This window comes from Copadichromis virginalis, linkage group LG15, assembly GCF_057382275.1.
Source record: "Copadichromis virginalis isolate Kocher_CV1m ecotype Utaka linkage group LG15, C_Virginalis_male_GT1.1, whole genome shotgun sequence".
Classification (NCBI taxonomy): Eukaryota; Metazoa; Chordata; class Actinopteri; order Cichliformes; family Cichlidae; genus Copadichromis; species Copadichromis virginalis.
The window spans coordinates 40,244,909-40,271,785 of record NC_140632.1 but is presented as its reverse complement, the minus strand read 5'-3'; the positions used below and the strand labels follow the sequence as shown (position 1 = coordinate 40,271,785).

At 43.5% G+C, this 26,877-nt stretch overlaps 1 protein-coding gene across 1 annotated transcript; it reads left to right on the top strand.

Annotated features, from left to right (window-relative positions):
- The first annotated feature begins 3,296 nt into the window (after positions 1–3,296).
- On the top strand, positions 3,297–25,974 carry slc1a8a (solute carrier family 1 member 8a). Its single transcript, XM_085433380.1, has 11 exons — positions 3,297–3,545; positions 13,517–13,596; positions 15,109–15,324; positions 17,281–17,323; positions 17,402–17,609; positions 21,099–21,198; positions 22,190–22,423; positions 22,573–22,767; positions 22,972–23,106; positions 23,203–23,305; positions 24,508–25,974. The coding sequence occupies exons 1-11, from the start codon at positions 3,297–3,299 to the stop codon at positions 24,670–24,672; spliced, it is 1,728 nt and encodes a 575-aa protein (XP_085289506.1). The 3' UTR covers positions 24,673–25,974.
- The last annotated feature ends 903 nt before the right edge of the window (positions 25,975–26,877 follow it).

The window sequence follows — 26,877 nt, the reverse complement described above, 5'->3', positions numbered from 1 at the left end:
AAATAAAGAACCTTGAACCTGAACCTTGAACCTTGAAAAGAAAAGAAGACTCATCTAAGGTGTTAGAACATGAAGTGAAAATGTATTAAATTACACCACAGTTTAGGAAACACCCACTCACCAAAACTGTGAATCCAGTATCAGTCTGACATTCTTAACCTTTGAAGAAGCTTCCTGCTGTGTGACTGTGCTGCAGCGTCCGAGTGATACGTTGAGATGGAATCAGGTAAGAAATGTCTTTATATTTCAATCTGCTCACTGAAAAACTGCAAAAACCCTCAAAACAGACAAAAAGAAAATAACTGTCAAAACATGAAGTGGCTGTTTCGGTTATAAATGTGTTGTAACGTAGTTGCAAATGTGAATTTCGGTTAATTCTGTTTAAAATTCTCCCCCACAGTTAATAACATTGATGTCTATGAATACCTGTGGGTCAGTAACCAGGACATTGCTGAGCACACGCTGCATACACCGTGTCTACAGCACATGCAGCTTGGAGACCTGCAGGCAGACAACTATGTCAAATTCATAATCCAAGACATCAACTATCTGGTGGTGGTCACAGACATGTTGGATGAGATGAGAAACAAAGTCGAGGTCCCCGAGGACCTCCACGATTTCATGGAGGATAGGTGTGAAAGCTACAAGACGTATGCTGAAAGCACGTTAAAGGAATTTAACCTCAATGTAAGAAACCTTCAGCAACCTCCTTTAACATTTCTCTATTTAACTGGAATGTTACTGTTTTGAAGTCATTGCTACAATTTATATTTAACCTGTGTCAATAATTAAATCTACTTGTCACATCCACACAGTGTGTCAATCATTAACCAACCCCTGCCATGAAAAAGTACTTGTCTGATTACAAAGACATCATGGAGAATCAGATTCGCCGTGGCTCTGCTTCCCTGCTCCAGGCTGTGGCTGTGGCTAGCCAATCAGCTCAACGAGAACTGCTGCAGCGCATACTTCACCTGGAAGATGTCCAACATGTACGGCCACCCAGAACAGCACTATAAAGCGCTGCTCGACAAGTATCTGACCACACCAGAACAGAAGGAACTGGCAAACAAACTCTTCCGCCAGCAAATGGACAACAAGCATGACGTTTGTGCGTCTTCACTTGAATGAAACAGGAGCAGTTAATAATAAACCTTCTTGCTTTCAACTGGTTAGAGTTAATGTGCCTCTACTGCCCTCTGCTTTTCATGTCTAACATAGTGCATGTGAAGAACATACTCTTCTTCACCAGTTCTGCACTGCAATAAAAACTGAGCTTTGTTCAGTCAGTGCCTTTAGATTCTTATTGCTGTTTCTCACTTAAAGCAAAATGTCTGTCTATCTATAAAATGTCCTTTATGGCCGTTACAGCGGGAAGTACGCTGTTAACATCTTTGTATTGTTAACATTTTGTCTCTGAATTAATGTAATACTCACTGTGCTTGTTCTTGTGTATTAACTAAAGTACAGTCAAATTTTTATTATATAGCATGTTTCAAGATAAATATCACGAACTGCTTCACAACAAAAATGGTAGAACATCAAAACAGAAAAAGTCACCAAGAAGCAAGTTGGTTTTTTTTTGCCTGTCCCGTTTGGCTCTTTTGCATCAGAATTGTTGTCTAAAGGCAAAGAAAGATGCCCAACGGATTTACTTTACCAAATTTACCATCCCAGCCTTGCCGTAATGGTCTATGTGATTCACCTTTTATTGTTTATTTTATTTATTTTTTTAATTTTCACTTTTCAATTTTCACAGACTTGAATGAGGAAAAGAAAAGGGAGAAATGAAGAGGAGGAAAAAAAACAGCGGAGAAGAGGGACGGGGATAAAGGGCAAAAAACAAAAACCAACTAAATAAGCAGACAAAACATACATAAATCAATCACCTGGATCACCTGTTGAGAAAGAAAAAAGAGAAAACAAGCAGAAAAAATAGAGCAACATAATAAACAACATCACGATGATATATGGGAATATGACAGTAAATACTAAATGTTAAACATTATTGTGCAGCACATAAGATCAACAGAACACAGTGTGCTTTGAGGTAGGAGCCAAAAAGGGTGTAGTTTGTGGGTGTGATCACCCGTGTGTACACCTGTGAGCATGGACGCGCTTTTTTTTAAAAGGTTCCTTCATATAATGATCTGCTAGAGGGTGTGGGGGGGCCACAGCCCCGTCCTCCAGGGCATGAAGCAGGTATGGAGGAGATCCAGGCTCCAGACATCCAGAGGCCCCCAGAACACAAGAGACCAAGGAAGACCAACAGAGGGGCAGCCGCGCCACTGTCCCGGAAAGAGCTGAGGAGAGTCCCAGATGAGGGCTCACTCAGCAGCCGCGGAGCAGAAGCCAGGGGGGGTTGCAGTGACGTGCCCGTGAGCTCCGCCGGCAGCCAGCTGTGCCTGAGTGACCGAGCCCCAGGCCGAGAGGCCGGGGGCACCCCACCTCCAAAGTGGCCCGAGCGAGCCCCAGGCTCCAGGCCCCGATAAGCAGCCACCAAGGAGTGAGCCGGTGTGTACCTGGACGCCCATCCCCGGACACAAAGAACCACCAACGCACCGATGTCTGAGGGGGTCCGCCACTGGCAGGGGAAGTGGTGGTGGGGGGAGATAGGCCTCCAAACCTTGGAGGGACTGAGATGTCCCCAGAGAGGTGGCGTCTGACACCCAACCTGACATATAGACACAGACATACAGGCACACACAGACACAAACATCCATTCCCACCCTCATGCTCTCATATGCACTTACTCCACACTCAACCAACGTGGAGACAGACATGAAGAGACGCTGTACACACGATCACACTCCCCAAGCGTACTCTACAAACCGGGTCTAGGTACCCTTGCCCCTGGAGGGGGAACTGCACCCAGACCCAGGTGGTGTTACCCTTTTCCCTGCAGTGGGGAGAAGCAGACCGCCCCGACTCCGCAGCAGCAGGGAGGCCCCACACTCCAGACCGCAGTCGGACGGCCAACTCCGCTTATTGAGAGTCCAGCAGCTTTTCCTAAAGCTGAAGGTTCCTCTGACCCATGCTCACCCAGACTCTTTTGCCAAAAGGTGTAAAACCGAAACAACAACAACACGATTGAGTCTAGCAGCAGGACCAGATGCCAAAGGCCTGTGATATTTCCTCCACCTCTTTAAGCCTCTTAGTCCTGTAAGTCTGCAGGCTGTCTGCAGAGCTACCTTGTTGCTGATCAGTGATCATTTAATCCTTTAGTGGAAAGGGTTGGGTCTCACAGGTTTGTCTGCCTGCCAGCCACACATATAAACACTCAGATCTTCACAGGTATGGAGGAACTTCTGTTACCGAACGTTGAGGAGGAGGTGCGCTCTGACAGCAGCTCGTACGCGCCTGGAAATGCAGAGAAGATGATGGGGGACCAAATGAAGACTTTCCTCCTGAAGACAGTGAAGGGGGACCTGAGGACGGTGAAGAATTTCTTTAAGAGGAATGGGCTGCTCACGCTGTCAGTCATCTCTGTGATCACCGGCTGCACGCTAGGCTTTATGTTGAGAGGAAGTCAGATGTCTACACAGGTACTGTTCACCTTACAGCAAACAGCATGCCATTAAACTCTCAGCTTCACATTTACATCACGTCATTATGTCGACTGGGCTTCTTTCCTTCAAACATCCTGTTAAGTCACCTTCAGTGGTGCTGCCAGGAGCTCACCTTTAAGCTCCTGTATTGATACTGTCCAACACTTTTCCTGTTAATTACTTCTCTCAGCTTTCTGCTCAGTAGCTGCCTTTAAACACAAATTTTTCTTGCTTACTGGATTATATATCTCTCATTAAGGAGAGTGAAGGACACAGCTGAAGGTAAGAAAGAGAGAAAAGTTGTCAGTTCCAGCGTTTGGATAGTTTAGTCCAGTTAGGTTTAGGTTTCTTTAATCACTGTTTTAATGAAACTAAACGTAGTAAAAATGTGACACTTGAATTTATGGTTTACATTTCACTCACATTTTCTTGTACAATCCCAGTGTTGGGGCACTCTAAGAAAAAAAGTAATGTATTTTAAATTATTCCTTCTTTTTTAAAAGATCTGTATTATATATTATTACTGAATTACTCTCAAGAATTACTCATAACAACATCCCAACAACATTATTACATGCTTAAAGGGACTTCAAAGAAGTCACTGCAGCGATTCTACTGTAGCAACATGAAGAGGCAGAAAGGCTCGTCCTTGCTTCTGTTGCCTTCAGTTTGGGCTCTGTCTGCTGGCCTGGGGTCGACACACACTCAGCACTTTAGTTTTGTGTAAATATGCTGTCTGTGCAGCTTGCAAGGAGCCCGTGTGTGTTAGTAGTATAAACGCAGTTGCTTCTGTCCTGGACGCAGCTTGCTCTTCACCATTGCGCCCTTGGCCTTTTGTGCATTGAAAGTAAAAGTAGTGTCTATGGCTTCATTTCAAAAGTTTTTTTTTCTTTGCACAGAAACTGAAGTCAGCTGGTAGCTGACAAAGGCATGATTGATGTTTCTTTCTGATCAGATCTTTCTGATCTCCTGATCAGAACCTGTGTAACACAACAACAACATACTTGTAACTATAATGTGATTATTAAATTTAATACAGTAATGTGTTACATTACTGCATTACTGCATTTCCCAAATGACTCAGCTGTGACATCACTCTGGGGTGTTGCCTAGCTTCATGATTGCACAGTATCTCTGCAGATGCTTGCAAAACCCCAAATTTCTCTAACAGAAGAATGAAGTTTTTCTGTCCTTTTATGCTTTCTATATGCAGCATGCAGATAACTTAGGAAGCTTTATAACACAAGTGTCAATATAACTGTAACTGTAACGTAATTATGGATAACAGTAACAAGTTACTTTGTAACATGTTAACCCAGCACAGGTAATGGTTCCGGTCAGCTCTGTGAAGAACTATATGAACGTTTAAAAAATAGAATTAAACAAATGTCATTTCATAACAAGATTCGTTTTTACATTGTCCAATGAGTTCTTACTGTTAAACGATGAATATGCACACCAAAGAGAGATAAAAGGGAAAACTACAGTTTGTATCAGAAGCTAATTATCCAGATATGTGTTTACACTTAAACAGCAAATCTCCTGCTGCAGAGCAAAGATGATCAAACTGTTTTGATGTCTTGGGCAAGACACTTCACCCTACCGCCTACTGGTGTTGGCCACTGCCCCAGTCTGCCCCAGGGCAGTGGTGGCTACAACTGTAGCTGCCTCCACCAGCGTGTGAATGTGAGAGTGAATGAATAGTGGCATTGTAAAGCGCTTTGAGGGTCTCAAAAAGCACTACATAAATGCAATCCATTATACTGAGGACATATATCAAATAGAATATTTCATTTTGTCTTTGCAGGAGTTTGAGCATGTCTGGTTGCAAAGCTTAATGTACTTAGCATAATAAATAGCTGTTTTTACATTTCAACCTGATACTCATAGGATTACAGATAAATCGAGCACCGTGCAGTTTCAGAGATGCAGATATGCAGGATATGCAGGATATGCAGGATATGCAGTGCCACTTAATTTCAGCACAACTGGTCTGTTAAGTTTCCATGTTGAGGGGAACTTTTCCAAGAAATGTAGAGGTCTCTGGCCTTTTAATTCTCTGGAGGACACACTGTAGTTGAAGAAAAACAGTGTCACAGAGCTTTAAGAGCAGCCAGTCCAAATCCACCAACGTTAATCCGTCCATGTAAGGAGTGCCTCTCATGCTCTCAGAGGGCTCCTTCTCTCTGAGCTTTTAAAAGAAACAGTTAAAACAAAGCTGTTTGTGCAGCCTCTGAGCATCTTACTGTAAATATAACCAAAACAACTCTATGATAGTATAAACATAATAATAATGGCTCACTTTGATCACCGTTGGTTATTTTCATATTCAGAATACAACATGAGTTTTTTTCATTCATCTTTTTTTCATCAGTTTTTACATTTCAACACGAAATCATAGGATAAGTTCTTAAGCGATTGTTTAACAGTTATTAATTATACTCTTCTAATATAATGTTAATAAATAAAACCAACTCGGTTAAAAATGTTCATCTAGAAAGATTAAAGTTACAGATGAGAAATAAAACTGTTTACATTAATTGTTGCAAGCATGATCAGAATGACACCTCTGTGTCTTGTTTCACAAATCAAACAAAGATTTTAAAGTTAACTGAGATTAACTTAATCTGAAAATGTTGATGTGATTTTCCATCACTGTCAATCTGTGTGTCTGCAGATTCAGAAAACCCAACGAAACTACTCAGTTATGTGAACTAAAACTGTGACCTATGAGCACATGCACTTCAGAGTCTGTGTTTGTTAAAAATAGTTCCGTTTGTGTGTGAACGGTCTTTCTGAGAAGAATTGATCCCTCTCAGCTAGACTTAAGTGCCCTGCAGACTGTTCACAAAGCTCAGGGATCTGGGACTTAACAGCTGTCTATGTGCATGGGTGTTGGACTTCCTCACTGGCAGAACTCAGGTGGTGAGGGTGGGCAGGTGCTTCTCCAACAGCATCACCATCAACACAGGAGCACCACAGGGATGTGTCCTCTCGCCACTGCTCTACTCCCTCTACACTTCAGACTGTGTGGCCACCCATGGCTCCAACACCATTGTGAAGTTTGCTGACGACACAGTGGTGTTGGGTGCCATCTCCAACAACGATGAGGCGGCCTACATGGATGAAGTGAGGAATCTGGGATCATGGTGCCAGGACAACCACCTCCAGCTGAACGTCGGCAAGACCAAGGAGCTGGTGGTGGACTTCAGAAGGGGTCAGCACAGAGACTACAAGCCCATTATCATCAATGGAGCTCCAGTGGAGAGGGTGCAGTCCTTCAAGTATCTTGGTGTCCACATCTCCTCAGACCTGACATGGGCTGCCCACATTCAGGTCCAGACCAAAAAGGCTAGGCAGCGCCTGTATCACGTACGACAACTGAGGAAGTTCAGGGTCTCTCCAAAGATCCTCAGGATTTTCTATACAGGCGCTGTGGAGAGCATCCTCACACAGAACATGACATCGTGGTTTGGGAACAGCTGTGTGAAGGACCAAAAAGCTCTCCAGAGAGTGATCCGTACAGCAGAACGCTGCTGCAGGATTGCTCTCCCCCCGCTTCAGGACACCTACACCAGGAGATGCCGGACTAGAGCAGCGCAGATACTCAAGGACCCGTCCCATCCTGGCAACAAACTGTTCCAACTTCTGCAATCTGGTAGAAGGTTCCGCATCATCCGGGCAAGGACAGAGAGACTCAAGAGGAGCTTCTATCCCCAAGCCATCCGTGCCCTAAACACACACACCCGCCCTCTCACATCATCTATAACTGACTGAGACAGGACTCTTCCAGACACTCTAAACCCAGGCACAATGTACATTTCAAATTCCTTTAAATTCCACAAACATAAATGACAAATAAAATAATGTCAATCCTGCAAACTTATGAGAGAATACTGAAGGTACAAGGTACCGGACTCTGCAATACAACTGCCGGGGTTCTCTGTGCACCGCGCGGACAGGTCACAGGATCTTACTGGGAAAAGCAGAGGCGGTGGTGTGTGTTTCATGATCAACAACAGCTGGTGTGATTATGCGAACGTGCACCCGGTCAAATCCTTCTGCTCACCAGACCTGGAGTACCTGATGATTAAGTGCCGGCCATTCTGGCTACCGAGGGAATTTACAGCAGTGATTATTACGGCTGTTTACATTCCCCCACAAGCCGACACTGACCGTGCACTCAGGGAACTGTACAGCGCGATCAGCAGCGAGGAAACCGCACACCCAGAGGCAGCGTTTATCACAGCCGGAGACTTTAATAAGGGAAACCTGAAGAAAGTCTCACCAAAACTCCATCAACACATCCATTTTAACACTCGTGGAGAACGGCTTCTGGACCACTGCTACACCTCTTTCCGGGATGCGTACAAAGCCCTCCCCCGCGCCCCATTCGGCCAATCAGATCACCGCTCCATCCTGCTCCTGCCCGCCTACAGGCAGAAGCTGAAACAGGAAGCTCCAACCCGGAGGACGGTGCACTGTTGGACGGACCAATCGGAGTCTGCGCTGCGGGACTGTTTTGATCACGCGGACTGGGAAATGTTTCACGTGGCTGCTAGGGACATTGATGAGTACACAGACTCAGTCTGTGGATTTATCAGGAAATGCGTGGAAGATGTCGTCCCATCCAGAACAGTCAAATCCTTCCCAAATCAAAAACCCTGGATTAACGGAGATGTTCGCGCGGCACTGGCGGCACGGAACACCGCCTTTGCCTCCGCGAACACATCGGACTACAAACACGCACATTACCAACTCCGGAAGACGATCAAAGCAGCCAAACGTGAGTACAGGGACAGGGTGGAGCAACAGTTTGACAACCCTCGGAGTATGTGGCAGGGACTAAACACGATCACAGACTTTAGAGGGAAAACCAGCACACCGCAGACCACGGCCTCTCTGTGTGAGGATCTAAACGTATTCTACGCTAGATTCGACACAGCGAACACCATGAGACCGGACAGTGTGCGCACCGCGGATGACGTCAGTGCGCACACTGTGTCTGAGGAGGATGTGCGGAAGTGCTTCAGGAAGGTGAACGCGCGCAAAGCTACTGGTCCGGACGGGATTCCCGGCCGCGTCCTCAGGTCATGCGCGGCTCAGCTGGCTGGAGTGTTCACACACATCTTCAACCTTTCCCTCTCTCTGTCTGTAGTCCCAGCCTGCTTCAAAGTGGCCACCATCGTCCCTGTACCCAAATCCTCCACCATCTCCTCATTGAACGACTGGCGACCTGTAGCCCTGACCCCCATCGTGAGCAAATGCTTCGAGAAGCTGGTCAGGGACTTCATCTGCTCTGCACTACCCGACTCACTGGACCCTCTACAGTTCGCATACCGCCACAACAGGTCCACTGATGATGCCATAGCCCTGACACTACACACTGCCCTGTCACACCTGGAGAAGAGAGACACGTATGTGAGGATGCTGTTTGTAGATTACAGCTCAGCATTCAATACCATCGTTCCCTCGAAGCTGGACAGGAAACTGCAGGATCTAGGACTGAGCAGCTCCCTCTGCAGCTGGATCCTTAGCTTCCTGTCTGACAGGCGCCAAGTGGTCAGACTGGGCAGCATCACCTCATCCCCCATCACACTGAACACTGGTGCTCCACAGGGGTGTGTACTGAGCCCTCTCCTGTACTCACTCTACACCTACGACTGCACAGCCACTAACAACTCCAACATCATTGTGAAGTTTGCGGACGACACTACAGTGGTGGGTCTTATCACCAACGGTGATGAGACGGCTTACAGGGAGGAGGTCAGCGCCCTGACCCACTGGTGTCAAGACAACCATCTCACCCTCAACGTCGCAAAGACAAAGGAGTTGATAGTGGACTTCCGGAGGTGCAGAGAAGTACACACCCCCATCACCATCAACGGCGCTGCTGTGGAGAGAGTGAGCAGCTTCCGGTTCCTTGGAGTACATCTGGCTGAGGATCTTACGTGGTCAGTACACACAAACAAAACAGTGAAGAAGGCGCAGCAGCGCCTCTTCTTTCTCAGGAGACTGAAAAGATTCGGCATGAGCCCCCGCATCCTCAGGACCTTCTATCACTGTGCCATTGAGAGCATCCTCACTGGATGCATCACCACCTGGTATGGCAACAGCACCACCTACAACTGCAAAGCTCTCCAGCGAGTAGTGCGGTGCTCTGAACGGATAATTGGAGGTGAGCTTCCCTCCCTCCAAGACATCTACAGGAAGCGGTGCCTGAGGAAAGCGGGGAGGATCATCAAGGACTCCAGTCACCCCAGCCATAAACTGTTCAGACTGCTTCCATCAGGAAGGAGGTTCTGCAGCATCCGGTCCCGTACCAGCAGACTGAGAGACAGCTTCTTCCACCAGGCCATCAGACTGCTGAACACGTCATAGACACCTCAGCTTCACTACTGGAACTTCAACATTATGCACTCCACACTGTATATAAATGCCACTTGTTCTGCACATATTCAACTCTGTATATTTTTATATTTTATTTTATTATTTTTTTACTATTTAATTTGTAAAAATGTGTATACACACACACACACACACACACACACACACACACACACACACACACACACATGTAGGAAAACATTTAGTATACACATCCAGAAATGCATACACTATTATATATTGTACATATATTTATTAGTTTCAGGTTGGCCATTCTTGTATTTTGCTCGTTTGTGTTGTTGTGTTTGCACATCTCTGTTGCTTGTGAAGCTCGCACACAAGAATTTCACTCGCATGTGCTGTGCCAGTGTGCCTGCACATGTGATGTGACAATAAAAGTGATTTGATTTGATTTGATTTGATTTGATTTGAAGTGAAAGACTTCTTCTTCATTTTAAGTTAAATGCACTTTATATAAATTTAGTTTTAACAGCAGTTTTATAAAAAAATAAAAAATAAACAACAGGAAAAAAACATTTTGAATGAGCTGCATTTTTAGAAAGCTGAGAGTAATCACAGTATTTGCATTATGTGTTATGACACAGAGATTTATTCTTGCATCCTTGTGGAATAAATGTTTTTTGGTTTTATTTACTTTTACATCTACCATTTAGCTTGGTCCTAAACTGAACAAAAAACGTGAAAGAAGAGAACGACAGGAATGATGCAACAAAAGCACGACTGGTCTGTGTCATATCAGCAAACACATCCAAACATCCTAACTAACAGTGACTATTTTTAGCTAGATAGAGATAATACACAAAGTGGCCAATCCATCATTCTGAAAGATAAATACACTAAATAGTCATGAATAAGTAATTAAGTAACCAAGTATCAATAAAAGGCAGCAGTGTGATCATAAATATTGAGGCCGATGAATTCTTTGCTGGAAGCTCCGTTTATGTGGTGCAAACTTTCACAAATCCTGACTGAATGATAAACTTCTGTCCTTTGTGTTAAATGATAGAACATGAGGCATGATGCCATATTTTAATGGCTGTAAAAAGAAAGATTATTTTATTTTAATGCATATTATTGTTGTTGTTGTTGTCTAAGGAAATTGCAAAGAAAAGCGTCTGCACTTCTTTAAGTTACTTGAAGATGTTTCACCTCTCATCCGAGAAGCTTCTTCAGTTCTAAGGTCAAATGGTGGAGAGTCCCAGATTTAAACCCAAGCACGACATCCCAGTGCATTTCAGACCCAGCAACACGCTCAGACAGAAACTGGTTCACCCGAAAGACAAAACGCCAAAACGCAAACTTAACAATGTGGTGTATGCTGTACAGTGCAGCGAGGAATGCTCAGACCTCTACATCGGAGAGACCAAACAGCCACTTCACAAGCGCATGGCACAACACAGAAGAGCCACCTCCACAGGACAAGACTCAGCAGTCCATCTGCATCTTAAGGTCAAAGGTCACTCTTTCAAGGATGCCAATGTTCACATGTTGGACAGAGAGGACAGATGGTTTGAAAGAGGAGTGAAAGAAGCATCTATGTCCACTGTGAGCGACCATCTTTGAACAGAGGCGGGGCTTACGACACCAACTCTCTGCCATCTATAATCCAGTTTTGAGATCCTTCCCAGACGCCTTAACGCCCACTCACCTCAGGAATTCTCATGATAAGGTGGGGCCAGGTTTCACAATGAACACACCCGAAACTCTGGCTGATTGGGACCCACACCCAGTTTCCCACCTTGGCTCAGGCGATTAGAGGATCATCAGGGGGTCCTTTGTCCCTCTGTGGGGGGAAACTCCCACTAGGTTTATATCTGGGACTCTCCACCATTTGACCTTAGAACTGAAGAAGCTTCTCGGATGAGAGGTGAAACGTCTTCAAGTAACTTAAAGAAGTCCAGACGCTTTTCTTTGCAAGCTCCTTTGACTACGATGACCTGGATGACTGAGAACCTTCACAGACATGTTGTTGTTGTTGTTACTATTTGGTGTTTAAATTTAATTTGTCTATAACAGATGAGACCGAATTGAGGACCTGATGTGTTTGATTTCTGATAAAGACTCAGTCTCAAATTTTCATCAGAACCTGTTCATAAGAGCTTACAGTCAAGTCATCTTTATTTAAATAGCACATTTAAAGGACATCTGTCTGCCAAAATGCTCAACAGAGGGATAATATAATCAAATAAAAAGAATTAAAATCAATAAGATGAAAACATATAACATAACAGTATATAGCTCACTGGCCACTTAATTAGTTACACCTTGATAGTTCCTGTTAGGACCACTTTTTTTGCTTTCAGTGCTTCATTAATTCTTTGTGGCATAGATTCAACAAGGTGCTGGAAGGTCCTCACTTCCTCAGAGATTTTGGTCCAGAGAGACATTATTAGACATTATAGCATCACAAAGTTGCTCCAGATTTGTCAGCTCTACATCCATGATTGAAATCTCATGTACCACCACATCCCGATGGTGCTCCACTGGACTGAGATCTGGTGACTGTGGAGGTCAGTCAGGCTGTGGCATGTCAGGCATGTCAATGATCCTCAGTTGGTACTAAAGCACCAAAAGTCTGACAAGAATCTGCTCACTATGACACCTCCACATCCGGTATAAGCTGTTTGTAGGCAGGTTAGAACCATGCTTTCAAGCTGTTAACACCAAACTCTAATTCTACCTTCCAAATGTTGCACCGGAAATGAAGACTCATCAGACCAGGCAAGATGTTTTCCAATTTTCTTTAGTGCCGTTTAGGTGAGCCTGTGTGGTTTTCAGTGTCCACTTTGCATTCTTACCTGCTGCTGTAGCTCATCTGCTTTAAGGCTTGATTCACATACTTTGGTTGTAATTAGTGGTTATTATATCTTATCATCTTCTGACCTCTGGCAGCAACGAGGCATTTTCAAACAGACAACTGCTTCTCACTGAATATTTTCTCTGTGTATCAGACAAAGTGAATGTAAGATAAATGCTTGGATTGAAAATTTGGAAACTGAAATCTCCGTGGAGGATTGGAAACCAGGTTGTGCTGTAATTCTGTGAAAACACATTTCAGACTTGCATGCTAACATTATTTAATGGAAATATATGGAACTCCTGTCAGATTCAATTATCTAAAAACGTCATATCTTTTTAAACATGGACCCAGAGTTTCTGTGTGGACAAATGGCATGTTGTAATTATCCATTATGTGCACTGAGTTTATGAAGTTTTCAGTGATTCAGCACGATGTGCGTCATGTTCAGCGTGTGACCCTCTGTGGGTCTATGACCAATCTGTGTCTCTCCATAAAATCTGTCCAAAGGTTTGTTCCAACTAAAAGTTTAAGGCCATGAAACAAAACTTTAAGCTTTGTTAATCGATTTCTTTTACATTAATCTCTTGGTTAAAACGTTCAGAGAAATTCATGTGATTCAACTTATCAAATGTAAATGAATAAAATCTGTTTAAACTGTTACAAAGAGCTGGATTTAAGACCTTAAATGAACATTTTAAGTCTAACAGATTACAAATGAAAACCTTTGTTATTTTTTAAGTGATTGTTTTTGTCTCTACAGGCCAAGATCTACTTTTCTTTTCCTGGTGAGCTGCTGATGAGGATGCTGAAGATGCTCATCCTTCCTCTCATCACGTCCAGGTGGGTCAAAGTACCGACACACAGTATGACAAGGAAAATCACTGTAATCAGAACCATGAGGCTTTGCAACAGTCTGCATTCTGTAGGGTGCAGTTAGATTTCCTTAAAGTGGACTGTTTTGTATTCTTGTACTAGAGTAGCTTTGTATGATTCAAATAATCCATCCAGTCATGCACATGGGCTGTGAGAAATAGTCCCAATCAAATAATTATTTTTTATGCTGGGCCTTAGTGCAGACCCTAAGTTCACCCTCTGTCTGAAACATTGGAAATAAGCTATTTTAGCTCCTCCCCCTTGAATATAACTTTCTTCTGATAAGATGCTCCTCTCAAACGTCTTCAACCCAAAGGTTGAAGAAGCCGGTTAGTGGAGCTTCTCTGTTCACAACCATAGATGCACATTTAAGGATGCGACCTTTAGAACAGTCTGAAGCCTGAGTTTGTGGCTTGCAGGGATTACTTGTACAGAGGCTGATCTCATTATTTGAAACTCTGGCCATATGAACCCGTGAGAAGAGAAAAGCCCCCTATAGAACTCTTAGATTTAGAAGGCTGTGATGTTAAAGCTCTTGTTTTAACAAAAGCACCTTAAAGGATCATCCCACTTCATTTGAGCTTGCTGTATTTCCTGTGTGTTGTTTTTCTGCAGGTCAGCTTTGCGCTCCTCAGAGAGTGTATCTATGACGTTAAACATGAACTGTGCCAGTTGTGTTAAACTATTATTGTTGTTGTTATTATTATTACAGTTATTTCAGTTAAACATGCAGTACTTTACCTGTTTGTTAGGAACAGTCCAGTTGGCCTTCTAATTGAGACTAAATCTACCAGCAGGTGTTTACAGTGGGACCACATTTTTGTCTGTGTGTTACCACATATGTTTCCTCACCCACATTACTAAAGAAAATCCATAAATTATGCGTATAAAAATATCAAACAAAGGCATATTAACAGCATATTTATTTGGAAAGTTTTGCCTCGAGATACTGATTCTCACACTTATGACACTTATAACATAAATCAAAGTCCAGTCCAATGACAGGACTCGTGGACTTTATTCATATGAGTGATTTAAAGATTCTCCTCCATAAATTTTCAACTAGAAGGGTAAATCCTCTAAAAGAAAAACATGGATAGCTCCACATATTTGACTTGACACAGACTTTCATGGCCGTCCTCAAACAACCTCAGTGTGATTTGTGTCTCCTCCCAGCATCAAATCTACGCAATAAGACCACCCACAAAAATAACTGTGTCCATGGCTTTCTATCAGTAACATTTCAGTCTTTTCTTAAGTAGTAAGTACAGAGTAGTTTTCTAACAGCAGAACAGGATTCTGCTGTTAGATATGTCCCCAAACTGGTTTTAAAACAAATAGTCTGAAGAAGCAGAGATCTGTTATAGATTTTCTTATTCAGTACCTCTCAGTCAGCACTATGGCGCAGTTGTGTATCCTCTCTGTTGATGGATCCAGACTATTTTCTAAATCCCCCTCTGTCCTTGCCTTGCTGTGCAGTTTAATGTCGGGTCTATCATCGATGGAGTCGAAGGCATGTTGCCGAATGGGTGTCCTCACCGTCACATACTACCTCTGGACCACCTTCATCGCTGTAGTGGTCGGCATCTTTCTCGTGATCATCATCAAACCAGGTGTGGGCACAGAGATGGAGAGCAACCGGCTGGGTGGCGGGCCTGTCATGACCTCGGCTGATGCCCTCCTCGACCTCATCAGGTGTGACAGGTCAAAAGTCAGCTGGAGACTCTGGAAGGGTCCCTGCCAGTTATTTGTGTGGTGATAATTGTTCTCTGTGTTTGAAAGAGCAAACTGTAAAAGAAAAAGTGAAAGTAAATGCTAAAAAAAAGGAAGGAAGGAAGAGGACCCCAATGCAGGACTTGTGACACAGGCTGAACCTAAAACACAGCTTTTATTAGCTGGCAACTGACTGGTTAATAAAACACAATGACAGAGCAGGGCAGGAGCAAACTGACTGAGAAACTAGGTCTAGTGGAGAAACATACAGACAGATGAGCACACAGCATAAGGGATAAGAGAGGAAACAGCAAAGAACAGAAGCAGACTGAGGGTTCAAATACACATGAGGAGACTAGGACAGAGTGGACACGGCTGGGGAACACAGCACAACAAAATCAAAATAACAAGCCAGAGGAAGCAAAAACTGAACGTAACACATGAACGTACAAACTTAGTAAAAAAAGGGAAATCAGACTACGGTGGAGATAGGACACAGAGAGACGGGACGGACACAGGGACAAAACTGGGGAGACAGAAAAAGGATCAATAAATCAGGAATCAGGAAACTGACAGCACAAAAACCAAGGTCATCGTAAGTCCAGGAATGTGAAAATAACACTATAACCAGAAGACTATAATGCACAGAATACAGAACAAAAATACTGTTATGGCAAATGCAGATGGACGCAGGGAGCAGAGTTGTGGTGAAGACAGTTTATTTACTGTGATGAGGAGGTTTTACAAGTATGTACAATAGCGTATGAATGGGGACGCGGAGCCAGGACGTGCAGGTGACGGAAACACACACAGGTAGTGCCCTCGATTTGGTACTGTTTATAAGCCTCCAGACGGAAACAAACCAGACGAGGCGAAATCCTGGGGAGGAAACAAAACTCCTGACAGTCACCAGAAATAATCCAACGGCTCCAGCAGGCAGGGGCAGAATTACAGACTCCAAAAACGTCAATACTCCGACACTAGTCTTCTGTCGGGAACACTTCTGAAGAATGCAGCTGACGAGTAACAGGTGTGCCAGGTTCAGTGACTCAAACACCACATAACCAGAACCCAACTCCTAACAAATACAAGGTTATCAAAAATACAAACGCTGTATTCAGTGTGCTGAATCTCATTCTGTTTTGCTGTGTAGTTCGTAAAAAGTTTCACACTTAACTTGGAGAATGTGCAGAAACTAAATGTGCCAGGCTTTTCCTCTAAACAACAACAACATTTCCATGAACCTCGGTTGTGCTGGTTTGGAGGAAAACACATCAAAAGGATAATTCTGGTTTATTTCACTTTGGTACATGTCCTGTAATTGTGCTTGTTGCATCTCTGTGGCCTCTGTGAGATTCAGGGAAATGAGGATTGGTGCACAGCAGCATAGAAACGTGCACACAGCTTTACAGTTTGTTTTGGGTATTAGAGATCACCGTCCGGATGCACATCCACTCTGACATGTTCAGCTGAACTGAGGTCAACAAAACGTAGAAAACCAACACACACTCTCTCTTCTTCTCTCACACACACAAATCCAATTAGAGTGCAGGGCTGATCAGTATATTTTTAGTAATCCTGCAGGGATAAGTGATAGATTAACCAAGTCAGTGGCGGTGCATGATCTCTGCTGTGGCACGTTGGCAGACCAAGCTCTCGTGCCATGTTTGAAAGTCACTCCCATGTTGGAAGGATTCGTTGGATTGTTTACCTCCTGAGGTGATGAACCCCTCCCAGCAAAGGGTGCAGACAGTCATCCTGTAGAAGAGCCACCCAAGTCGTGCTGCTAAATAAAATTTATTCCAAAATAAAAAATTAATAAGAACAAAAGAACAACATGGAGGAAACTTAGGCTCCTCCTATGCAGAAGAGGCAGCGGGTGGGAGGAGTTTGTTTGTTTGTTTGTTTAAAGCTAACGATGTAATTTGTTTATCACAGAAACATGGTTCCTTCCAATCTAATTGAGGCCACATTTCAACAGGTAAGACAACAGAATCGTGTTGTTTCTTTAATGCTACAAGCTTGAATCCTGTAACTAAATATGATTTTCTTTCTTCAGTACAAAACAGACCTGATTCCCATCCTCAAAGTCCCAACCAAAACAATTCAGCCCAACTTTGTCTATGTGATCCCTGATGACAATGACCCCAAAGGGCGCATGGTGTACCTCGAGCTGACTCCTCCTCCAGATGTCATATACAAGACAAGTCCAGGCAGCAGCCAGCAGATGAATGTCCTTGGCATCGTTATCTTCTCTGCAACTATGGGTGAGTGGGATCGGGCTTGGTAACATCGTAAATTTTGAAACCTCATCATTAGCGTTTTAACTGCCAACATGTTGGTTTTTGTAACCAGAAATGACCTGATCAGAAATGACCTGTTCATTTCTTTTTGGACTCCACTAGAATATTGTTTGAATGATTGACAGTTAAAAATAATCTTTATTCATACTTCTATAGTGTAGCCCCTAAGTTCATCCACCTTGTGAAACAAGCTTTTCCTGCTGTGAGGCCCTTTAACTCTTTTCTGCTTGAAAGCCTACTAAGAGTAACCCTTGAATCTTTTTTTCTAAACTGAGCAGTTTCTGTCATATCTCAGGCACAGAAGCCTGAGATATGACAGAAACTGCTATTTTGTTATATAACAAACTAATGTTATAAGATATTCTCTTTATATGACATTATATGGGTCCCAGAACTGAAAAAAACTGTCTGAAACTGAATAATCAGAGCACGGTGAAGTCTATTCTTTTGGCTTGGAGAGATTACTTCTTTTATAATATGTGCATGAGCACGAGCAAGTGTGACAGACAATAAGGAAAACACAATAGTTCCACTTTCAGGTTGTGTGATGAACCAGTCAAGACCAATTTTTCTTAATTTTGATTAGATCAAATCAAATAAAATCACTTTTATCGTCACATCACATGTGCAGGTACACTGGTACAGTACATGTGAGTGAAATTCTTGTGTGCGAGCTTCACAAGCAACAGAGTTGTGCAAAATACAATAATGTAAACAAGCAAAATATAAGAATGGCTACATCTGAAACTAATAAATATATGTACAATATATAATAGTACTGGATGTGTATACAAAATATGTTTTTCTACGTGTGTGTGTGTGTGTGTGTGTGTGTGTGTGTGTGTGTGTGTATACATATTTTACAAATTAAATAGAGTAAACAATAAAATAAAATATATAAAAAATATGCAGAGTTGGTGGCACGGTGGTTAGCACTGTTGCCGCACAGCAAGAAGGTCCTGAGTTCAATTCCACCATCAGGCCGGGGTCTTTCTGTGTGGAGTTTGCATGTTCTCCCCGTGTTTGCGTGGGTTCCCTCCGGGTACTCCGGCTTCCTCCCACCGTCCAAAGACATGCAGCTTGTGGGGATAGGTTAATTGGATAATCCAAATTGCCACTAGGTGTGAATGTGAGTGCGAATGGTTGTTTGTCCCTGTGTGTTGGCCCTGCGACAGACTGGTGACCTGTCCAGGGTGTACCCCGCCTCTCGCCCTATGACAGCTGGGATAGGCTCCAGCGCCCCCCGCGACCCTGAAAAGGATAAGCGGAAGTGAATGGATGGATATACAGAGTTGGTTGAGACGTGCAAAACAGCGGCATTACTGTACAGTATGTAGTGCATAATGTTGAAGTTCCAGTAGTGAAGCTGAGGTGTCTATGACGTGTTCAGCAGTCTGATGGCCTGATGGAAGAAGCTGTCTCTCAGTCTGCTGGTATGGGACCGGATGCTGCAGAACCTCCTTCCTGATGGAAGCAGTCTGAACAGTTTATGGCTGGGGTGACTGGAGTCCTTGATGATCCTCCCCGCTTTCCTCAGGCAGCGCTTCCTGTAGATGTCTTGGGGGGAGGGAAGCTTACCTCCAATTATCCGTTCAGAGCACCGCACTACTCGCTGGAGAGCTTTGCAGTTGTAAGCGGTGCTGTTGCCATACCAGGTGGTGATGCATCCAGTGAGGATGCTCTCAATGGCACAGTGATAGAAGGTCCTGAGGATGCGGGGGCTCATGCCGAATCTTTTCAGTCTCCTGAGAAAGAAGAGGCGCTGCTGTGCCTTCTTCACTGTTTTGTTTGTGTGTACTGACCACGTAAGATCCTCAGCCAGATGTACCCCAAGGAACCGGAAGCTGCTCACTCTCTCCACAGCACCGCCGTTGATGGTGATGGGGGTGTAGATAGATTAGATAAAACTATATTAATCCCTCAAGTGGGTTCCTCCGGGAAATTCGGTTTCCAATAGCACAGCACCAACAGAAGTTACAGAGTGTGAGCAGAAATATACCATATATACACATATATAAATACAGAGACATATATATGCATATACAGAGTATACAAAAGGGATAAATAGAATAAATAGGAATAAGAACACAAGGGAATTGCACATTTCAAGTATTGAAGTCTATTGCATTGTTGGATATTAATAATAATGGATTGGATTTATAGAGCGCTTTTCAAGGCACCCAAAGCGCTTTACAATGCCACTATTCATTCACTCTCGCATTCCCTCACTGGTGGAGGCAGCTACGGTTGTAGCCACAGAAGCGAGGCTGCCATATCGCGCCATCAGCCCTTCTGGCCAACACCAGTAGGCGGTAGGTGAAGTGTCTTGCCCAAGGACACAACGACCAGGACAGAGAGTACGGGGATCGAACCGGCGACCTTCTGGTTACAGATGCGCTTCCCAACCCCCTGAGCCACGGTCGCCCCATTAACAAAAAGTATTTCACAGTGAAAGGCACTACAGCTTAGTTGTCCCCCCCTCCTTTGTCCTCCTGTCTCCCCTCCCTCTCCCCTCCAGAGAGGAGTTAAACAGTCTGATGGCGTGTGGGACAAAGGAGTTTTTAAGTCTGTTAGTTCTTGTCTTGGGGAGAAGCAACCTGTCACTGAACAGACTCTTCTGGTTGTTTATGGCCGTGTGCAGAGGATGCCCAGCATTGTCCATAATGTCCATCAGTTTCTTTAGTGTCCTTTTCTCTGCCACTGTCACCAGAGTGTCCAGCTTCATGCCGACCACAGAGCTAGCCTTCCTGATCAGTTTCTCCAGCCTGCATGAGTCCTTCTTTGCTGTGCTGCTCCCCCAGCACACCACAGCATAGAAAAGTACTCCAGCAACCACCGACTGATAAAACATCCTCAGGAGCTTCCTGCAGATGTTAAAAGACCTCAGCCTCCTGAGGAAGTACAGTCGGCTTTGGGCTTTTTTGTACAGGTGCAAAAAACAGCCCGAGGTACTTGTACTTGTTGACCACCTCCACCTCCTCCCCCTCTGAACTGGCAGTGGCCCTGCTCTGGACCTCCCGAAGTCCACACCTAAGTCTTTGAGGTGTTGAGTTGCAGGTGGTCTGTGTGACTCCATGTGACGAAGTTCCTCACCACACTGCTGTACTCCTCTTTCCGATCATCCCAGATACACCCCATGATGGCCGTGTCATCTGCAAACTTCTGAATGTGGCATAATTCAGAGTTGGTGTGTCATAGTGCCAGGAAGGGGGGGAAGCGAGGGAGGTAGGAGAGTGGGGAGAGGGCTCTGTAGGTAAAGGTGAGGGTGGGGGGGTTGTGTGCTGGTCAAACCTGTTGAAGAAGTTGTTGAGTTCGTTTGCCTTCTCCACAGTCTGTGATGGTTTTCCCACCATTCCAGACCTCCCTCATTTATGGGCAAAGTCTGTGATAACATTTACAGAGCTGAAGCTTGCATAGAAACGCAAGCATAATCAGTGTTTATGTGTGCTGCAGGTTTGTTGCTGGGCAGGATGGGAGAGCGAGGAGTCCCACTGATCAATGTCTGTCAGTGCATCAACGAGTGTGTCATGAAGATCATCAACGCTGCTGTTTGGTGAGATGAAAACTCAGAGTACAGTCATACAGCTAGGGGTCTGTTTACCCCCACAATAACTTCAAATTGACAAACTGATGTGCAGACTCTCAGTTTGAATTTGAGGGGTTGAACAATGCCATGCAGAGCCTATGTTACAATTGCAGCTTTCTACACCTGTGTTTGAATCAAAAGTGCATGGTTGGCTTTGTAAATGAGCCATGAAAGCTTGTAGTGACTGATTCATTTGACTGTACTGGTATTCACATTACTGAAAATGAATCTCACTATCCCAACAAAGGTGAGCTTAATTAAACTAAACCACAAAAACAAATCCCACTGGGTGGAAAATAGTCACAACAACACGCATTGTGTATATTTTCTTTATTATATTCTTAACTAGCTGTGTTTTTGTGGTCATATGTGTCAACTGTCAAGACAAATACCAAATACGAGGAGATTTAAAACTGTAGCAAGGCTTTAAAACCTTAACGCTCAACACAAACAGATGCAGCTCTACAGGTTTTATTCTGTATGCATGTATACACCTAAGTCTGAATCAACCCTCAAAGAATGCTACTGTTGGTGAGAGCACCCGTAACCAGAACCATTCTCACCAACAGTACAGGACTTCTAAGGAATGATCAAAAAATGGGAGAAGAACAGTCACGAGGTTCCTGAGAAGATGATCTTAAATGGGAGAGGCTGTTTTTTTTCTACATTTTTTAAATTGAAAAATATTTTGCGAGTTATTTTAATATAGTAACTCTTTCTTGCAAAACCCGATCAAATTTTCTAAAATAATGCTCAGTGGACTTCAAGAAATCTATGTTCATAATTCTAAACAAACTAATGATATCTGAACTCCACTCAAGAACAAGGTATATATGAAAAATATGTGAAATGAACATGAAAGGAATGAATGTAAAACATTTAAGTTTTGCCTTAAGCTTCAGAGACAAACTTCACGTTTAGCTCTTATAGGATTCATAATGATGTTCTGTTCTTCCAGGTATTTTCCATTTGGGATTATCTTTTTGGTGGCGGGGAAGATCCTGGACATGCAGGATCCGAGCACACTGGGGAAGAAGTTGGGCTGGTACGGTGTTACTGTGCTCACCGGGCTCTTTGTTCATGGACTTGTCCTCCTTCCTCTCTTCTACTTCCTTCTCACCAGGAAGAACCCCTTCAGCTATATCCGTGGCCTCCTGCAGGCCTTGGTCATCGCCCTGGCAACCTCCTCCAGGTCAGCCCTACTTTAACCTGCTTCCTACGCTTCAGTTAGTTAGTCCTGGAAAGGTTCATAGCAAATATGCTAAACGCTAACTGAGGAGTGACGATACGAAACAGAATATGGGCCTATTAAGCTTTTGTTTGAATGCCACCTGTCCACAGCTCTGCCACACTGCCTATCACCATGAAGTGTTTGCTGGAAAACTGTCATGTGGACCGGCAGATCGCTCGTTTTGTTCTCCCAGTGGGTGCCACTATCAACATGGATGGGACAGCTCTCTATGAGGCAGTGGCAGCCATCTTTATTGCTCAGGTTAATGACTACGAGCTGGACTTTGGCCAATTGGTCACCATCAGGTAAAATGAGACAAACAGTTACTTTCACTTTATCTGTACAGAACCAGTCTGTGTGCATGGGAGACACAGATTATACTCTCCTGTAGCCAGTGGAGCCTTTTAAAACTTTATGAAAATACATAATAAACATTGAAGAAGCCTGCTGTCTGCTCATGTTCTTTCAGTTTTGATCTCTAACTCTCCTCATGTCTCCCCGTCTTCCAGTATCACAGCTACAGCCGCCAGTATTGGAGCAGCTGGGATTCCTCAGGCTGGTCTGGTTACCATGGTAATCGTACTCACATCAGTAGGCCTGCCACCAGATGACATCACACTAATCGTAGCCATTGATTGGATCCTGTAAGTACTGATTATGGAAAATCACAGGTTTCAAAGGATGGAATCAGTCCTTGGTGAGGTGGTCTTGTGGCATTTTGTCTTTCCTTCTCTCTGCAGTGACAGGTTTCGTACCATGATCAACGTTCTTGGTGACGCCCTTGCAGCAGGAATCATTGCGCACCTCTGTCGGAAAGACTTTCCCCTGAGCACAGCAGGAAAGGTAAAACCATGATCGATTACAGCTGGTAGTTTCTATTTGCCAGCATGAAAGGATTTGCTTGACAGCACTCTTTGAATTGACCGATGCTATGAACAATGGCAAAGTATCACTCCTCTTGGAAGAATTGGTCAGTCCAGTGAGTGCTGTCCAGCAAAAACTACAAATCATGTTTATCATGTGAGAAGTTTGTAGACCTTGGCCTTGTCAAGTCAAAAGACACTGTCGAACATTCAGCACCTCTTATTAAAGTATTTAAGTGATCATATGTACATATATCAGGCTGAGCCTGTTTCTTCTTGTACTGGCCTAATGTTAGAGATAATCCAAGGCTGAAAGATGGATGCTGTACAAGCATCCCATTCTGGAAAAAGAACAGTTCAAAAAATTAACAGAAAGCCCAAAATGACCATGAAATTTGTTCCTGTGATTAGCGGATGTAAACCTTTGACCACAACTGTATATTAGTATGATCCTGTTTCTAAAAAAGATTAATTTAAAAAGAAATGCTGTGTAATAGGGTAATATAACAGAACGTAGTGATGTGCAAACTGTTTAGAGTTTGTTTTGAATAGAAAATAGTTAAAAACTCCCAACAACAAATTCACTCAAATCAGCAAATTCAAAAACATTTGTGTCTCATCGTTGTATTTATGGGACTTTTACCTTTATTAGAGGGTTTGGGACATGTTCCATTTATATGACTGTCTTTATATGACCAACTTTACTGACCACATATCTCTGTATGTACCTGATGACTATAAACCTGAGCCTGTGACCTGTTTCTTCATTCATGTCTATGGACATAATACGATTACAGCAGTAGGTGTGTTCAGATTGGACCAACAACTACAAAGGATTAAAGCTCCTACTGTCATCCTGAGCCTCAGACTAGCTCCTCCCATATCTACTGAACTCAGTGCTCCATGTTGCCAGGAAGAACAGTCTGTTAATAGCGCACCAGAAGCTGTTTCTGTCAACTTACCAGCACTGATCAACATTTCTTGAGTTGTTTTGTTGCTTCAAACACCTCTTTGTGAGAAGGCAGATGTTCTTTTCTGTGTTCTGAATGAAGTTGAAGTTAGTTAATCTAGATTAGCAATGAAACTCAAAGCAGGGGCTAACTGGTCGTAGCTAGTTTGCTGATTAAGCATGCTGATCTTGCTGCAGTAAGAGGCTAACATGTTTTTGCACTTCATCTGCAGCCTGCGCCGTCCTATGGGACGCAGACTCCGCACAAAAACTCCAACACGGTCGATGTGCCAATGACGGAGATGCACACACACAAAGACTGCACGTTCGATTTGACGGGTGACTCGGTGAGCCAGATGAATGCACACACAGTCTACTACAACATCTGCCAGGTGTGAATGGAGAGAGTGGAGCAACTCACCTTGCAAAGGTCCAACTGGGTCTGTGAGACCTCATAGTGCCATCTGAACAGGATTGTTAAGAAGAGATTAATTCTATACAGGAACCTCCTTCTTGGTGTCAGCTTGATTAAGCTAACTTGAGGTGGAGGTGGCCAAAACTGGACTGCTTATTTCGGAGCTTCTCTTGCTCATTAAGGACAAGAAATGTGTGAGGTAACACATTTCAGCAGCCTCTATTGTTCTCATTTTCAGCACTCCAGCAACCCCTCAACTCATCTGTTGTCTCAAAAAAGCTCCTGTCTCTTTCAGGCCTGGGCATAAGCCCACATTCATCTGATTAGGCACTTTCTGGAAGCCTGCAGAGGGGCAGCACCCAGTGCTCATGAACAGCACAGAGCAGTCTGAAGCTGGCACTTTTTGTTCACTGGGATTACTTTTACATTTAATAACATCAGAGACTGCAGCAGTGAATGCAGGACAGAAAACAAGACAAAGCAGATAGGGTCCCTTTAAAAGAAGCCCTCCAGCTACAGGAATTGCAGGCTTTATTGCATCGGCTTATTTTGGTCCACTGTGGCTGAAATAAATGGGTTTGTGTTGCTGTGCTGATCATAGCCACCATGTGGTTAGAATGACTGGGTGTCACATGTCACGAATTAAAGCCACCTAAATGTCAAACTATTGTTTTTATTATTATTGTTTGTAACTGCAGGTAAAATGAGTTTTCCTTTCAGGAGAAGTTCATTTTATTCCGGTTTCATATAAGAAATCCAGTTCCTGATGTTGCCAGTGGAAACATGGAGCTGTTTCCACTGGCAAGACACTGGACTGCGATCTGATTGGCTGATGCTCGGTGCACACACTGGGTGAAGGGTTAAAGTGTAATGAACAAATTCAAGTGCTCTTCCTCTTGTAGAGTCAACCTTCTTCTGATTCCTTTGTATACAGTAGCATGCTGGCATGCGTTCTCACTGACTTCATGCAAAGTCGAGGTGCATTATTTTCTTCTTTTTGTTTTTTGTTTTTTCACTTGAATATTGCAAAGGTAAACAAAGTGCTGTGTGGATTTGTGGAATTTTGTCGATGACAGTTGCAGCTAATGTGAACAGATTTTAATTTAATTCTGGGTCTACTAAACATTCAGAATTGGTTACTTTCAGTGATTTATCAGAAGCCTCTGGAGCCACAAAACCAACTTTCTGTTAAGGCCAGGAGATCTGAAAAGCACACCACAAATAAGTGCTCTCAATTTACTAATTCACTTGTAAGGATTAATGAAAGGAGCTCTGCATAATCTATAGCAAAATCAGCATTATGGGGCTCAAGTTTGTGCATAGCTGATGCTCACACTCCATCCTCAGTGACAAAACATAGTTGACAAGGCTTTTCTGAACCACTAAGATGTACTGTATGTGCTATATGTCTTCTATGTAATACAACAACTCATGTCATCTGAGTTGGCGTGATGAAGATACCAATACTGGCTACGTGCTGAGTGACGTCATGCTTATGTAGCTCAAGATGCAACCAACAGTTGCAAGGGAAAAATTTGGATGTCAGCTACAAATTGAAAGGTTGGTAGTTGGATCTCCATCTGCTCCAGTCAATATGTCAAATATCCTTGGGCAAGTTGCTCTCTGATGCATCCATCGGAGTATGAATGTGTGACAGATAGAAAGCATTTACATAGAAAAAGTGCTTGTGTGAATCGGTGTGAATGGATAAAATGGGTCACGAAGAGGGTGCTGTACCAAAAGCCTCCTTGTGATGGCTTTGGTTGCTAGCAGATTACCCATAGTTTGTTACCCATAGTTTGCATGTAAGACATGAGATTATATGCAAACACTCAAAAGCTACTCACCAGATGGTAGTCAAACTGTAAAAACTGCAACACAAGGCAGATATGGAGAATAACTGCCTTTAACGTAAAAGTTACGTCTCAGCACAACAATCAACACGTTTCAAAACACCCAACTCTATAAAATACATATGTCTATATTAAATTAAAAGCACAACAATAAGTAACTGGTATGTAGAAATTGGTATTCTGAGAGCACAACGTTGTCAGTTGCATGTTGTGTTTGTTGTTGTGTTTATCTTCACAATAATATTTCCAGGTCCGAATGTCAGAAATTCATCAATCTAAACAATATGGATCCCTGGAAATTCTGACACAATAATAGTGTTATTAATGTTTTCTAA

Bases quoted from the DNA above. Each gene is read 5' to 3' on its own strand.
- slc1a8a (XM_085433380.1), top strand. From the start codon at position 3,297: ATGGAGGAACTTCTGTTACCGAACGTTGAGGAGGAGGTGCGCTCTGAC. The intron at 17,324-17,401 runs GTAAGACAACAG...TTCTTTCTTCAG, and splicing joins TTGAGGCCACATTTCAACAG to TACAAAACAGACCTGATTCC. The intron at 23,107-23,202 runs GTAAGTACTGAT...TTCTCTCTGCAG, and splicing joins GTAGCCATTGATTGGATCCT to TGACAGGTTTCGTACCATGA.